The 16278-nt window shown below is 38.8% G+C and overlaps 1 protein-coding gene across 4 annotated transcripts in view; it reads right to left on the reverse strand.

Moving 5' to 3' along the window:
- dmap1 (DNA methyltransferase 1 associated protein 1) overlaps positions 1–16278 on the reverse strand; it is a 71820-nt gene that overhangs the window by 44583 nt on the left and 10959 nt on the right. For all 4 annotated transcript variants that reach the window (XM_052012043.1, XM_052012040.1, XM_052012041.1 and 1 more), the window contains 4 exons: positions 15450–15558; positions 11492–11583; positions 2750–2945; positions 2144–2302 (listed from right to left, as the gene is read on the reverse strand). In XM_052012043.1, coding sequence (XP_051868003.1) covers positions 2144–2302; positions 2750–2945; positions 11492–11583; positions 15450–15548 — 546 coding nt within the window. In that variant the 5' untranslated portion in view covers positions 15549–15558. The remainder of the gene's footprint in view (positions 1–2143; positions 2303–2749; positions 2946–11491; positions 11584–15449; positions 15559–16278) is intronic.

The following is a 16278-nucleotide window of genomic DNA, read 5'->3' on the forward strand; positions in this document are numbered from 1 at the left end:
TTTCTCCCCTCTCAACCCACCAGGAAGCAAAGGCCAAAGCCCAAATCTTATTGGCCCAGGCCTACCTCCCAAAGTACTATAGTGTGATTTTCTTCTCCTTAAGAGAACCTTATGTAAGTTGAAACAGAAAATATTTGCAGTGAAAGTGATGTTAAGTTGAAATAAATGAGATTTGATTTGACTGTTAATTCGTATGTTTATTAACAAACATATCCATTCATTTCACTTTGGTGTTAACCAATTCAATGAAGTAGTGCTTGTAAGGGAATATACAAAGATCACAATAACCAGTTTAGATAACAAGGTGTGTGTCTGAGAGTAGAGAGGGTACAACCTTATTGCTGTATCTTCTGGGTTCTGGGTTTTTTGCATACTCACCTACTGGGTGGAAAAAGTAGTTTTTTGATTATAAGAAAAATAAGTCTGTAGGAGGTTGTTCAACAAACGATGGTGACAGTTAGAATGACCTATTCATTCAGAATAACTATTACTGACCTGAGATTTGTAACAATCTTTATTACATTCTGAAAAAGGCCATTTGGAATCATTTGTAGGACCTGATTTCCCCCATAATTACTTGAGTCTCTCTCCTGCTAATAAATGCATGAGCAACATCATTTATCATGTAGGTAGGAAGAAAATCTATCTCTTATGCAAGCTTCTCAAATCTCTGTACGTCAATGAACACCACCGGGTTGTTTACTTGCTCTAGTTACTAGCTGTGGTAATCTGTCTGCCTTACTATAGTGGATATTATGTGATGATCCTGAACAAGATTGTTACAGTGAGCCATATTGAATAGTTAATAAATACAGAATCAAATAAAATACAAGAATATCCAATATGGCAACCCAGCAGAAACTACCTATAATAGACTAATTTGATGATAACGCTTCGTCCATTAATATCACCTATCCAACAAGATTAATTTTCAGAACACCTAGAACTTGGGGCCCAGGATGAGCTTTCAGGTACTGATGTTATCAAATGTAGCTGTATTATATTTGATTCATTGGATACTTCAGATATATCCAACATTCAATCTTAAGTTCCCATTTTACAGCAAGCAAGCTCAGATAACCTGGACCAACATTGGGATAAATGTAAGCAACTGCTTCTGCAATGAATCCTGCTACCCAGATGATCCATGTTACAGTCCCCATTTGCTCTACCAATCAGTCTCACCCCAGTCCCAGAAATAAGAAACAGTTGAATCCATATAAATTGCTTGCAACAATGCTAACTCTTTGATTTAAAAGTCCATTAGTGTTCAATTATGAGCCACAGATTTATATTGAACTCTGGTTTAGATTTCCAGATTTCATATGCCCTTTAATTTTGTGTGCCTACAATAACATCGACATAACAAGTTCATTCCTAGTACCACCTGTAACAATGTGTTTTGAGAGAAATGTACCGTTGGCTTTGAATATTATCATGTCACTCATTTCAGTGGAGGAATTTTCAAAAAATAATTGAATTCTTAGTTTAAAAAGTTGTAGCTGGATTTAAAATGCTGGATATTCTGCTGGCTTCTCAATGTCAATTAAAGATGGTGACTACAGAAACATTAGTAAACCGTAACAAATGAAGAATCATCTAAAAATAACTGCTCAAGGTTAGAATGAGAACTTGAATTCCTACAGTGCCTTTCGTGACCTTAAAATACCTCCAAGAACAAAATACTTCTTAAAAATTGTTGTGCTGGAGAGAAATGTAGCAGTAATTTGCCATTATTGGAATTAGATAAATGGTCAAGTGAAGGCAGCAGGGTAGTGCAGCAGTTAGCACAGTTCCAGGGACCTTGATTCAATCTAGACCTTGAGTACGGTCTATGTGGAGACAGCATGTTTATCCCATGATTGTGTAAGTTTTTTGCTGGGTGGTTTGGTATCCCCCCACATCCCAGGATCTGCTGGTAGGTTAACTGGCTACTGTAACTTTGCCTATGTATCCATTGGCCAGTTTAGGCCAATGGAGAACATTTCCATTTTGGACATTATAATGTACAATAAAAAATCCACAAAATGAGGGAAATGTTTCCTTACTAGAAAAGAATACACGTATTCTATTGCTCATAGCTGTTTAGATTTTCCAGTGTTCACAATGGTTCTATCAACTTATTCATTTTGTCTCTACTCACCCTGAACTGCTGGTGGTCATAGCGGTCATGGATGACAATGAAACGGAGATCAAAGCGCTTGCAGAGGTCAAAGAGATGGTCTGTTTCTGCTTTGGTCCATCCATCATCATGTAGATACATCTGATATTCTTGCTCTGAGTATACAGGCACCTGAACAGTCTATAGATTGCAAAGAAATCTACTTTGAACGCTCTTCAACAAAACAATAAGCTGGGCATAAATTAGTAGAATTTCTATTAAATTGTTATTCCAATCTGATCAATGGCTTGATAAAAGGAAGCCTCACTTATGTACTATTTCTCAATTGTCAGTAGAAATATCAGAGGATCTTCACTGTGATCACTTACAGCCACAAGAGCAAGTATCAAAAACGTGACAACAAAATGAATAGCTTACATGCATTAATTTACAAATGTTTTCATTTGGTTTAAAACTATAATATGACCAAGCACACACTAAACTACGATACAACAGACAGAAAATCCTACCATTCCTAATGTTCATCAAATCTAGTCAATCTAGTAAATTTTCCAGAAAACAATAATGCACTCCCACAAATGATAGACTGCGTTCTTTCAATCTTTTTATCACGTTAGCTTATTTTACCTTATTAAACCGAGCAAAAGGGTAATCTTTGCCTTCATCTGCCAGACGTCTCCAATGATAAAATATTGCACCATCCTTCCTGGCAGGGTTGGTGAAAGGCATCCACTTCCATGGCCGTACCTTCTTACAGCCAAGCTTTGCTTTAACAGTCCTGTAACCTTGGGTTGTGTCACTTGGAAGCAATGGAGGAGCATCCCTTTTCAAAAGAAAGAAAGAAATATGCAAGATGCCAACTTCATGTTAATAAAAGTTACTTCTAGTTTTTACAACTTCCAGTCCTTTTTAATCAACATTCTAACTACAAAATAAAGTATTAATATTTTTCTTTTAATTTTCACATACCTGTTTTCATCATTAGTTCATTGATGAACAAACCAACTTGAACCAAACATGGCAACACAAAGAATGTTGAGGCATCAAGAGCTGGCTAAGCATTGTAACATGCATGGAAATAGAATGTAGGGGTTTACATGAGGGGTATTTAGGAAGAGAGGGAAAATGAAAAGTTAATAGTGATAAGAGTAATGATAACCAGGGTGTATTGGGAAGAGACAATGCATACAAGCCATGAGTCCATCAGCAAGTAAAGTCAGAGTAAAGCAAAAATGATAAGATAAAACTAAAAGCAAACAAGAAGAAGAAATGTGGAAGACAGTTCACACTACATTAGGTCTACACAAGGATTTTTACGAGGGTCAGTGAAAATGGAACGGAGATAACAACCAAACTAGGTTTACGCTGCATGTATGTGAACATGAGCAGCGTGGTAAATAAGACTGGTGAACTCCGAGTACAGATAGTGGCAAAAACAGAAATTTGGCTCAAAAAGGGACAGGGACTGAACATTAAATATCCTTGGATCTAAAGTGTTCAGGAAAATATGGAAGGAAAGAAGAGGGATAGAACCATTGTTCAGAAAACTTTACAGTATGGAGAGAGAGAGGGGTTAAAGCACTGTTGCAAGCAAAAAAAACAAACAAATTCAGAGCTCCCTGAATGATTATAGAGATACAGAGCTTGATAAAGCAAAAAAAGGCCACATATGACAAACGCACGGTTGTAAATACCTGCAAAAACAACACTGATTACAAAAGAAGACAAAAGCCAAAATTAAAATAAGGGAGGCAAAGAGAGCAAATGAGAAGAGATTAGCTGCCAATGTAAATGGGAATCAGGAAGTGTTCAATTAGCGTGTACAAAGTAATGGGTGGGTACATGGAGGAGTGATGCCTATTAAGGACAAAAAAATGGGAATCTGTACATTCATGCTGAGAGCAATGCTAAGGTACAAAATGGGAACTTCGCAACAATCTTTAACAGGGCAGAGGGTATTTCCAAAATAATAATAAAGGAAGTGAGAAGTGATAACTGACAGACTGGATACAATAAAAATTTATAACATAGAAGTATTAGAAAAGTCGGTTGAATTTTAAGTAGGTAAGTCACCAGGATCTGGATGGGATGGGGCCTAGGATTTTGAGGTACGTATGGTAGGAATTAGAGGGGTACAGAGCATAATCATTTGATGCTCTTTGAATGCAGGGGGTAGAGGCCAGGGTGTTGGAGGTCTGGAAAGTAGCAAATGTTATTCCCTCATTCCAAAAAGGAAGCAAGAATAAGCCTAGTGCTGCAGATTAACCTCAGTGGTGGGAAAGCTTTTCAAAACACTGAAGGGCAAATTGTTTTTAACTAATTTGACAGTTTTCTAATAAAGTACACAACTCATTGAAAATTGATGGGCATGGCAGTTAATCAGAAATACAAATTCTGGGCTTTATTAATGGAGGCGTAGAGTATAAAGGCAGGGAAGATATGCTGAACCTTCATAAAAGACAAGAGGTCACTGATATAAAATTAAGGGGGAAAGAATTAAGTGCAAAATGAAGTTTTGAAATCTAGAGTGCCTCACCTGCAGATGTGGTTGGAATCTGGAGTGCTTTGCCTGTAGATGTGGTGGAGGTAGGTTTCTATTGTGATCTTCAAGAGGGAATTAAATAAATATACAGCGGAGAAAACTTGCAGGAAAACAGAGAAATGGCTGGTGGGTGGAACTAAAGAGTTGTTCTGGTAGAGAGCCAGCATGGACATGATGAGCTGAATGACCTCCTTCTGTGCTGTAACCAATCTATCAATCTCTGATTCTATAATTCTCCATGTGGAACTTGCATCAATATTTATCATGTGTCTCTAAGTAGTAGAATGTAAATAACAGTGAGGAAGCAAATAATTAATCCTCTGGGGGATTCCGATATTAGTAGCTTTGACCATAGATACAAATAGCACCAACCATGGACAATCTCCACTGGACTGGACAACAATGGAGTGGCACTAAAGAATAATGGAGTAGTTGACCCATGTCAAAGTTTGCAGGATGAATAATGTACTATGTTCATCATTTGTGACTTTCATTAGGACTGGTGGTGCTGTGACAGGCCTTCATTACAGACAATCAGGCAGAGTTAGAGAAATGTGTTTAATTGTTTTCACAAATACAATATGAAAATAAATAAGATTGTATTATCATTGCTTCCTACCAATATCAATAAACATGTTCTGTTTATAAAGACCCAAGCTTCACTAAAAGTGCAAAATATTTATATATAAGGGATAACAATATAGCACTCAGCAAGAATACAAATGGTAAACTAGTTGCAGCTTATCCAATTGCAAAACCATTAAATTCTCAGTTGCCATGATTCTGTATATAACAGTCCTGAATCATTACGTGCCACTCAAAAAAACATTCATGAACTCATGTCTTGATCATAACCCAAGCCTGCCTTAAGCTTTCCTTCATGGAGCTTGATTAGACTTTGATGTGCTACTTGTACTTGCTCTTTGGCGTGGTGGCTTATTTTCCTCTATAAACAAGAAAAAAATACTTGCAAAAAGCAAGGAGGCAAATTGAACAATAGCAATGGAAGCAGATTTAATATTACTGGAGGAAAAAAAACAAAAAATAGCAACTTCATCAAACAGATTGAGCTTAAAAAGTCAAATCATTCAGGACTCTGGAAATATAGAGGAATAATAAGTAAATCTACCAAAACATGAAAATGAAAAAAACAATGGAATGGGGCAAAAAGATAACTATTGTGAGCACATCATAGTTGGTCCCACATTTCAAGGTAGATTCAGACTGCATGCATTTATTGAGGGAAAAAGAATTAAAGGGAAAAATTGCTGCATTTCTCTAGACGGTACCCTTCACCAAAATTATGTTTGCTTTTAGGAATAGAGAGAGATTTCTATTAGATGTGTGTTTTAATGTCTTGTGTATTTTACCGAACTAATAGCATGACTATTAAAGTATAAGCAACTGAAAAAGTGCCTTGAATTTTGTAGGGAATTCAGAGTAACATCAACGTTTCCACAGGAAACCCAAAGATTTGCAGTTGCTGCTAGCAATTTGTTGTTTTCCAACTAAGCTTCAATTTTGTCTAGATGTGAGTTCCAGAAATTCTCAATAGCATTCTGCTGCAGGGAATACTCCTAGAAGGGGAATGGATATCAATGGAACCGATTTTTGGAAACACAATGGGAGTGCAATGTACCACAACTACAATATACCATGTTAGTACTGCTAATCACAAATGAAACTCTAGTTATCAGTGATTGACAACTATTCTGACAGATGACCAAACCAGGGGATGTGGCTTGGAATGCTGCCAACCTTTTAGTGGGCAGAGTTTGTTGTGACCTCGTAATTTCACTTACATTGCAGAAGGCCCCATTGATTCCCACAAGAGATTGAGCCAACTCTCAACTCAAATTCCTACTGAAGAAACTACATATAAAAGTTTGAATTCTGCTTGGCGGTCAGCAGTGATCACAAATAGCTCATCCCAATTTCGAGACCAACCATCTCCTAATCTCACAGTACAGAGCTTTTAATATATTTCTAGCAAAAACTTCCACTTCATTGAATATGTTGCTATAATTATTGTGGTTACCAGATTGAAAATCATAAATGCCTAACAACCAAACTAAATGGATGAAATTCTTTCAAATGTTTCATGTGGGAAAACAGCTGAATATGTATCACCATCTTGTGGCCACTAAATAAACTACATTTGCAACTTTTTTTTTATTAATTCATTTTTCATGACCAGGGCATCACTATCATTTTTTTGCCCATTCCTAACTGCCCGAGCCACCCTTTTTGAACTGCTGCAGTCTTTCTGGTGAAGGTAACCCCATGGTACTGTTGAGGTGAGAGTTCGAGATTTAGACAAGGCAATGAGGAAGAAACTAAGATACATTTCCAAGTCAGGATGTCGTGCAACTCAGAGAGGAACTCAGCAACTTCTGCCCTGATCCTCTTGGTGGTAGAGGTCTTCAGTTTGGGAGGGGTTGTCAAGGTGGGTGAGATATACTGCAGACACCTTCTGATGGCAACTGAGGGAATGAATGCTTAGGGTGATGAATGGGGTATGAACAAAGGGGATTGCTTTGTCTTGGATGATGTCAAGCTCTTGAGAGTTGTGGGAACTGCACTCATCCAGGCAAGTCAATCACATTTTTGATCTGTGCTTTACAGATGGCAGAAAGGCTTTGGGGTATCAGGAAGCAAATGACTCACTGCAGGATATCCAGATTCTGACCTGCTCTTATTTATTACTATACTATTTATGTGATCGGTCCAGTTGAGTCTCCAGTCACCTGTTAAGTGATGGTGGGGGACTTGCCATTGCCATTAAATATCAAGTGTAAACAATTAGATTCTCTATTGTTGGAGATTGTCACTGCCTCACACTTGTGTGGTGCAGATGTTACTTGTCATCTTTCAGCCCATACCTAAATGATGACTAGGTCTTGCTGCATTCAGAAATGAACTGGTTCATTTGCAAAAGTGCAAGTGGAAATGAATAATGTGACTTCATCAGCGAACATCCCCAAGGAAGCAACCCCATTTCTGACCTTATGATGAAAGGAAGATCATTGATAAAAGTGCTGAAGATGGTGGGTCTTCAGGAACTCCTGCAGTATTGCCCTGGGATTGGGATGATTGATGTCTAACAACCACAATCAACTCCATTTGTGAGTGGAAGTACTCCAATCACTGGAGTGTTTGCTCTTTGATGCCACAGTCAGTCAACTACTGCCTTGATGTCACCCCTGGAATTCAGGTTTTTATTCCACGTTCAGACCAAGGCAGTAAGGAGGTCTGATGCAGAGTGCTCCCAGCAAAACCCAAATTGAGCATAGGTGAGCAAGTTACCACTGAGTAATTGTAGCTTAATAGCATTGTTGATAACACCTTCCATCATTTTGCTAATAATTGTGAGCTGATTGATTGAGGGGTATTTAGCCAGACTGGATTTCTATAAACAGGGAATAGTTGGTTAATTTTCCAAACCGTCAAGCAGATGCTAGTGGTGTAAATGTACAGGAACATCAGAAGGCACAGGTTGCTCTGGAGCACAGGTTCTCACTACCACAGCTAGGATGTCATCTGGACCAATAGTCTTTGCTTTAGCCAATGAGCCCTTTTCTTGATATCACATAGAATTAATCAAATTGGTTGAAGACTGGCTTCTGTGAAGGTGATAGCCTCAGAAGGAAGTCAAGATGGATCAGCTACTTGACAATTCTGGCTGAACATGGTTGCAAATGCTTCAATCTTGTACTTAACACTCAAAGGCCAAGTCCCACCATCATTAAGGATAGGACTGCTTTTGGAGGCTCCTTCTGTTAGCTGTTTAATTGTCCACCACCATTTATAACTACATGATATGACTGCAGAACTTTAACCTGATCCATTGCAAGATCACAAGCTCTGTCTGTTAAATGCAATTTTTGCTGCTTGCAGCACTTGACTGAATGTGGTATCAAGGAGCCGTAGTAAAAGTAAAGCCAATGGTCGTCTGGGAAAAACATTCCCAATGAATGGACTCCTTTTTTGCACAATTGAAGATGGTTGTGGTTGTTGAATGTCTATTTAGCCATGTCCTATGGTATCACTGCAAAGGTTCCTCAGGGCAGTATCCTAGGCCCAATCATCTCAGCTGTTCTAACAATGATGTCCTTTCCATCACAAGGTTAGATATGAAGATGTTTAACAGAAAGTCAGGATGAATGGATCATTTTCAGATAAATAGTGGGGTGCAGGGATCTCAACAATTTACCATCTGTATTAATGACTTGAATGAAGGAACTGAGTGCACTGTAGCCAAATTTGCTAATGATGCAAATTTAGACAGGTTACCAAATTGTCAGGAAAACAAAGAGTTGTACAGGTATATAGATAGGTTAAGTTAGTGGATAACTTGTGGGGTTTATACTGTGGGAAACATGACATTATCCATTTTGGAAGGAAGATTAAACATTATTTAAATGAAGTAAGATGACAATTGCTGCAGTACAAGGGATCTGGGGGTCACAGTGCATGGGTTGATATGCATGTACAGCAAGAAAACCAATGGAATGTTTGCCTTTTTTTTACAAAGAGTATGGAATATAAAAATAGGGAAGTTTTTTTGCAACTTTATAATGCCAAGTACTAGTGAGACCACACCTGGAGTACTGAATACAGTTTTTATTTCCATATTTAAGGAAGGACAGCATTCTATTAGAAGCAGTGCAGAGGAGATTCCGAGGTGGATTCCTGAGGTGTTTGTAGTATAAACAGAGGTTAAGCAGGTTGAGCCAATATTAATTAAGGTTTAGAAAAATGAGAGGTAATCTTATTGATACAAGATCGTGAGGGGAATTGACACATTGGAAGTTGGGAGGAAGTTTTCACTTGTGGAGATACCTAGAACTAGAAGGCATAAGTTTCACAATAAGGAGTCACCTATTTCAGGCAAGATGAGGAGGAATTCCTTCTCTCAGAGGTTTTTGATTCTTTTTGAGTTCTCTACTCCAGAGAGGGATGGTAGTAGAATCATTGTGTATACTCAAGATGGTGAGTGACAGACACTTGAATAACAAAGGAGTCAAGTGTTATCGGGGAAGAGTGTGGGATTGTGGTATTGAAGATCAGTATGGCTCAGCCATGATCATACTGAATGGCTGTGCAGGCTCCAGGAGCTGACTGGCTACTCCTGCTCCTGTTTCTTATGTTCTTATTCTAGTCCTGTAATGGAGCTTTGAGGGGATTGTGATGGAGGAGTCTGACACATAGTTGGACTTGCATAATCGTACCTTACAGACAATGCCAGACTGTTGCTTGATTAGTCTGTGGGACAGCTCTCCCAGTTTAGATACCAATCTCCAAATGTTTCTGACAAGGACATCACAAGGTCAGCTGGCCTACAAGACACTTTGCCATATCTGAATTCAATGCCTTGATTGATGGTCCATCTGGTTTTCTTTTTTTCTCTGAACATAACAGCAATAGTATAACTAAGCACCTTACTAAGCCATTTCAAAGTGTATCAAAGAGTCAACCACATCAGTGAGTACAGACTCACAGATAGGCCAGACTGGTTAAGGATGGCAGATTTCCTCCACAGAATGTTGTTGATACTAAGAAGCAAATATTTATTACCCTTTCCCAATGCATAGCATGGGGTTACACCCTGCCCCAACTCTCCTTCAATGTCAGTCTATTATCTAATACCAGGAGATAAATGAGAAAGTATCTTGGAATACCTAATTCACTAATTTTTCTTTAATTTCTTTAGAGAAGAATTGACCAACTTTCTTAAACTACGAGGTCACCACCTCCTGAAATCTGCTATCCACAAAGCACTCTGCCACACGAATGGCCCAGCAATTGCTCAAGTAATAAAACCTAAACCTCAAGTTCATCCAACACTTCCTACAAATGTGATTATCCAAGACATGGGAAGCTTCCTGGAGTTCTTGCTTTCCACAGGTTGTGCATTCCACAAGTCTGAGGTAACCAACCATTCCTCTTCTAGTTTATAGTAGCTCACTAAGCAGAAATCAGAATAATTTACTTAATCCTTTAATTATAAAACTGCAGTGATGACTATAGTCCCTTATTCACCAAGGTCCAAACTCCTTAGACATTGCTCTAAGTAGACACTGTGCTTTAGCAGAGCCCATTAATTTGTGTTCAGTTACAAATTCTAAGTCAGCTGGCAGTAACTGCAGTTAATCAGCTCCCACTGTTTAATTACATAGGAGACTGGCAGGATATGTGTACCACTTCTTATGACTTGCTTACTGTTGCAAATGCAAACTGCACGGCTAAGAAAATTTAAATGTAAAACTAAATTAAACAAATAAATAATTGAAACCACATCAACTCCCTTATTCACCAAAGCCCAGACTCTAGACACTGCATCCTCTGCTAAAACACACTGTGCTTTTAAAGAACCCAATAATTCTATGATCTTTGAAAATAACAAGCGTAAAGTTTTGTGGAAAACAGAGGATTGGAACTAAATGGATTGATCTTTACAAACATTTTTAAGAAGACTCTACAACATGTACTCAATTCCATAATTAGAATGTTTTACCTTTCACTTTCTCTCACCGTTAAATTGCAGATATGCATTATTACTACTCTAAAAATCACTCCACATCATTAAGATGAGAGGTTGATGAAAACTTGCCTAATTTTCAATGTATTTTTTCCAAATGCTCCAACCCAAAAAGATCCATTAAATGTCAGTAGAATCTAGTACAGTGGAATAAGGAGTAAAATTGCATTGTAATATTGCTTTTCAGCCACAGGAGGCTGCTGTAATACTGAACTTCAGCATTTTTTAAATAACCATAAAAAGTGAGCAATGATAAAAGCATTACAATTCATTTGCTTTTACTTACTTTTTGTCAGAATATAGGAGAGCATAAACTTCTCTGTGCATTCCCTCTGGTCTCTTAAAAGTGAGTGTTTCTGTTGATTTCTTTGACTTTTTCTAAACAAATAAAAATATTGTTCTCAATTACCTTTAGTGTTACAGAATACAGTGAGGGGGGCAAATTGAAGGAAGTAAAATTGTACAGAAAATAAGTTAATCACAAAGTAGAAAAGAAAAATTAGTTCATTATAAATATGAATCAACCACATTTTACTGCAAGTCAGTGCAGTAAAATTCCAGCTGCCCATTTCATTCTAGTATGTCAGCATCTTTAGGGGATTCAAAAATGACCATTTGTGGCAGTTTTATGCATAACACCAAAAGCTGTGGTCCATTCTAACCCATTTACTCTCCTCCCAACTTTTCAACACTCACAAAAACAGAAAATGCTGGCAATACTCAGCAAGACGACCTGAAATGCTAACTCTGTTTCTCTTTCCACAGATGCTGCCTGACCTGCTGAGTATCTCTGCATTTCCTACCAGCCCGTTTCACCCCCTGAACTCCTCCAGCGTTTTGTTTTTTTCTCCAAATTCCAGCATCTGCAGACACTTGTGTCTTTGCATTTCCAGGATTTTCAGCTTGTTGGTTTTCATTTTCAACACATTCTAACTCACAAAAGTTCATCTCTTCCTCCACCATCTCAAATAAAATAGGTACTTGTGATTTTTTTTAAAACCTTCAACCTAAGATATTTTAAAATACTCTTCTAATTAAGTAGAATGTTACTTAGTTTCAATTAAAGAGATATTCCATTACTTCTGTGATGGCTCTGCGGATTTACACATTCATTAGCTACACCATATCTTTAATATTCAATCCAAGCCAAATTAGCTGACCTGAGTCAGACTAATTACAAGAGAATGACAATTCACCCTAACAATCCCAGAATTGGGAGTGAATAATTATTATTCAATGATATTTCCTGAACATGCACATGAATTTAGCAAAGACAGGATTTGACATGACTGTGATATCCCATTACAGTGAGCAAATAAGCACACTTTCTGACTGTCAATACCCAATCTGATGTCTTGTAGTCTTGGTCTCCTTTGTCACAGGATCAATACCTTCCTCTGTCAAGTCCGAGTGGTAGCTGCTGTGCATCACCATCCCACACTAAAAACGATCCAAGCATATCTTCTACTCACAATATGTTTGGGAACCAGAATGTCAGGGACATTATAAACAATCCAAACAGGGACAGATCTGAATACTGCCCAGCAATCATATCTTAAGGTGCTTTGACATTGACATCACCACACTGAGAGGCAGAAGATAGTCAAAGGAGGTGGGTACACCTTCTTCTGGAGATGAAAGTCTGAAGAGGAATGCTGTCTTCACAGAGTGAGCTTTGCCATCAATAATGAACAAGTCCAGCACCTCAGAAGCTTCTCCTACAGAAATACCAGATGCCTTCAGCTTGGTCTAAAGCAGAAGGAACAACTACGGTCATCAGTGCATATGTGCCAAGTCAGGAAGCCTTGGATAAGCCTAAGGAGGACTTCGAACTTGGGAAAAATAAAATTCCAATCCTCATCCTAAAGGGAGACAAACTAATCCTCCTGAGCGACCTCAATGCCATGATGGGAAGAGACGCAACCCTCTGGCAAGAAAGGAGTAGGGAAGGCTAACTCCAGTGGGATCCTTCTGACAAATGGTTTGGCCGTGGCTTTGTCATAATAAAAACCCTGATTCATCAAATGGATCTCAAGGCAACAACCTCAGTCCAAACACTGGCACCTGTTAGATTTAATCATTGTCCAAGTGGAGGACCACAAAGATGTCTGCATTATCCTTGTCTTGACTGCTGAATCAGAATCAGGTTTATTATCACTGACATATGTCATGAAATTTGTTGTTTTGCAGCAACAGTACAGTGCAAGACATAGAAATTACTATAAGTTACAAAAATAAATATGTAGTGCAAAAGAGGAATAACTAGATAATGTTCGCGGACCATTCAGAAATCTGATGGCGGGGGGGGGGGGGGGAAGAAGCTGTTCCTGAAACGCTGAGTGGTCTTCAGGCTCCTGTACCTCCTCCCCGATGGTAGTAATGTGAAGAGGGCATGTCCCAGATGCTGAGGGTCCTTGATGATGGATGCCACCTTTTTGAGGCACCGCCTCTTGAAGATGTCCTTGATGGCGGGAAGGGTTGTGCCTGTGATGGAGCTGGCTGAGTCTATAACCCTCTGCAGCCTTGCAGCTTCTTTTTACCCTGCACATTGGAGCCTCCATACCAGGCAGTGATACAACCAGTCAGAATGCTCTCCACCGTACATCTGTAGAAATTTGCAAGATTCTTTGATGACATACCAAATCTCCTCAAACTCCTAATGAATTAGAGCTGCTGGCATGCCTTCTCTGTGATTGCATCAATGTGTTTTGCCCAAGATAGATGACTGCTGCCTAATCCACCTTATTATCTCCATCAATAGGGCCCCAAAATATTAGCTTCAAAATAAATATTATTCCAGAAGATCTACGTCAAAGTTCACAAGAACCCACAAAGGCAGCTCTTTTCACTAAACTCCCAGCTCAGAAGCCAGAGTGTTCACTGATTATGTGCTACCTTGAAGTCTACCATAACCAGTCCCTATATACTTGGCATTCCTACTAAGAATCAGGACTGGTTTGATGGGAATAGTAAATCAAGGAGCTAATGAACCATGAACATAAGGCATTCCTTGACAGGGAGCTTCACCTGTCCTCAAGGGAAAAGAAACAACTCTACAGGCACCTAAGCACTGTGCTCCAGCAGAAAACACAGGAACTAAGGATGGAGAAAGCATAGGATGCTCAGCAACTGACTGACAGTGATGCACAACATGCACTGGTTCTTCAGTGCTATCAAAACCATCTGCAACCAAACACCCACAGTCAAAAACCTGGGAAATATTGACCACAATTCATATCTCAGGATATGAAACACTTTTCATATCAAAGGCAGATGTTGATGATGAAGTTTACCCCACTGAGAGTCAAAAACAATGATGAACTCCAAGAGGCAGTCTGTTACACCACTGATGTTGTAAGGCTTGGACGTAAAGAGCTTCAGTCACAAATTCAAATCTCATTATCCACATCTGAGAGATGCCATAATTGTGATCAACCTTAAGAATGGAGACAAGATCAACTGTGGTGACAACAGAACTGTTGGACACATGGAAAATCTTTATCAGCTTCCCAACTGTCTCATCCTAATAACTGAAAAGCACTGTGTGGATTCTGTCCTTCTTGAGCAGTGTACATGAGCTTCACCTCACCACAACTTCAAGTAAAAATTAAAAGAGCAGTACCAACAAGTATGAGTTCACTTCCTCAAACCTCACTGGAGCCTTTGACTCCATCTATCAGAAGGGACTGTAATGTAATCTCATCAAAGGTAACCGTCAGCAGAAATTCTTTTCCATTTGCTCTTGAAGCCACAATCGTAATCAAAGGGTCTTTTCACACAGCCAGTCTCAGTGAAGACCAGTGTCAAATAAGGCTGCATCATTGCCCCTACACTTTTCTTAATCTTTCTCACTGCAATACTGTGCCTCACCTCCAAGAAACTTCCCGTGAGAGTGCAGTGATCTTCAGAACTAATGAGAAACTCTTCAGCCTACAGTGACTGCATTCCAGAAGCTTACAAGGGCAGTTTCAATTGTAGGGGAGATAAAAGTGCAAATGTGCAGATTTATTCACAAAACCAATTATTAGGTTCAAGCTGACAGAATATTTCTATCTTTGAAATGTTCTTTTTCTTGCCAGTTTCCTCCTTTTTTCATGTTATGTAGCTTGGCTCCCAGCTATCTACACTTAATGATGATGTAACCAAAGTGAATTTCAGTCAATGGTCAATCCACAATTAATAATATAGATAATAAACATCAATAGAAGTATTAATATTAAAAGTTTAAACAGAGCCAAATGTACCTTATCGGAGTTGATAATATCTTTTTTACTGATTGGCGTGTTTTCAGAATCACCACCACCCAGTTCCAGAATATCACGAACATCTGCTCCTGTAGCCATTTTTGTGTACCTGTAGAAATGCCAAGAAGAAATTTGAGAACAGAGAACAAAACAGAATAGTACAGCACAGGAACAGGCCCTTCAGCCCACGATGCCTGCACCGAACACAATGTCAAATTAAACTTAACCTCTTCTGCCTGTACATGATCCACATCCCTCCATATTCATGTGCCTACCTAACAGCCTCATAAATTGTATCTGCTTCCACCACTACCCCGGCAGCCTGTTCCAGGTGTAAAAGATAGCTGGGAATGCAAGGATTAACGACCGGCAGTGTAAGAGTTAATAGTATGCTTCTTAGTATGCTTCTCATTGTAAAGGGGCTCCCAAGGTAAAGAATGATCTCACGTATGGTGTGATTTAGTTTTGTCTAGTTTCAATGTCAGATGCAAGTGGGAAAGAAGTAGTTTTTTTTAAAAGACATATCTTGTTATGCTAGAAACTTTATGTAAACAATTGCCTGTGTAAGTGTAACTTCTCATCTAATTTTCCCCCGAAAATTTGTATAAAGGTATGCTGTAGCCAAGTCTTCCTTGAGTGGGTTTCAGTATAGAGTTAGGGTTACATGGTTTACTCTCTCTCTGTATTCCCCCACTCCCGCTAGCGAAAGCTAATAAAGCATTTATCATAAGTTCTTTGGTTCTGCTGTTGTCTGATTTTTTTTTACAGAAGCACGGGTCGACTTTGACACAGGCACCCACCACTCTCTGTGTAAAAAAAAACCTGCCCT

This window comes from Pristis pectinata, chromosome 3 (assembly GCF_009764475.1).
Source record: "Pristis pectinata isolate sPriPec2 chromosome 3, sPriPec2.1.pri, whole genome shotgun sequence".
NCBI classification, from domain to species: Eukaryota; Metazoa; Chordata; class Chondrichthyes; order Rhinopristiformes; family Pristidae; genus Pristis; species Pristis pectinata.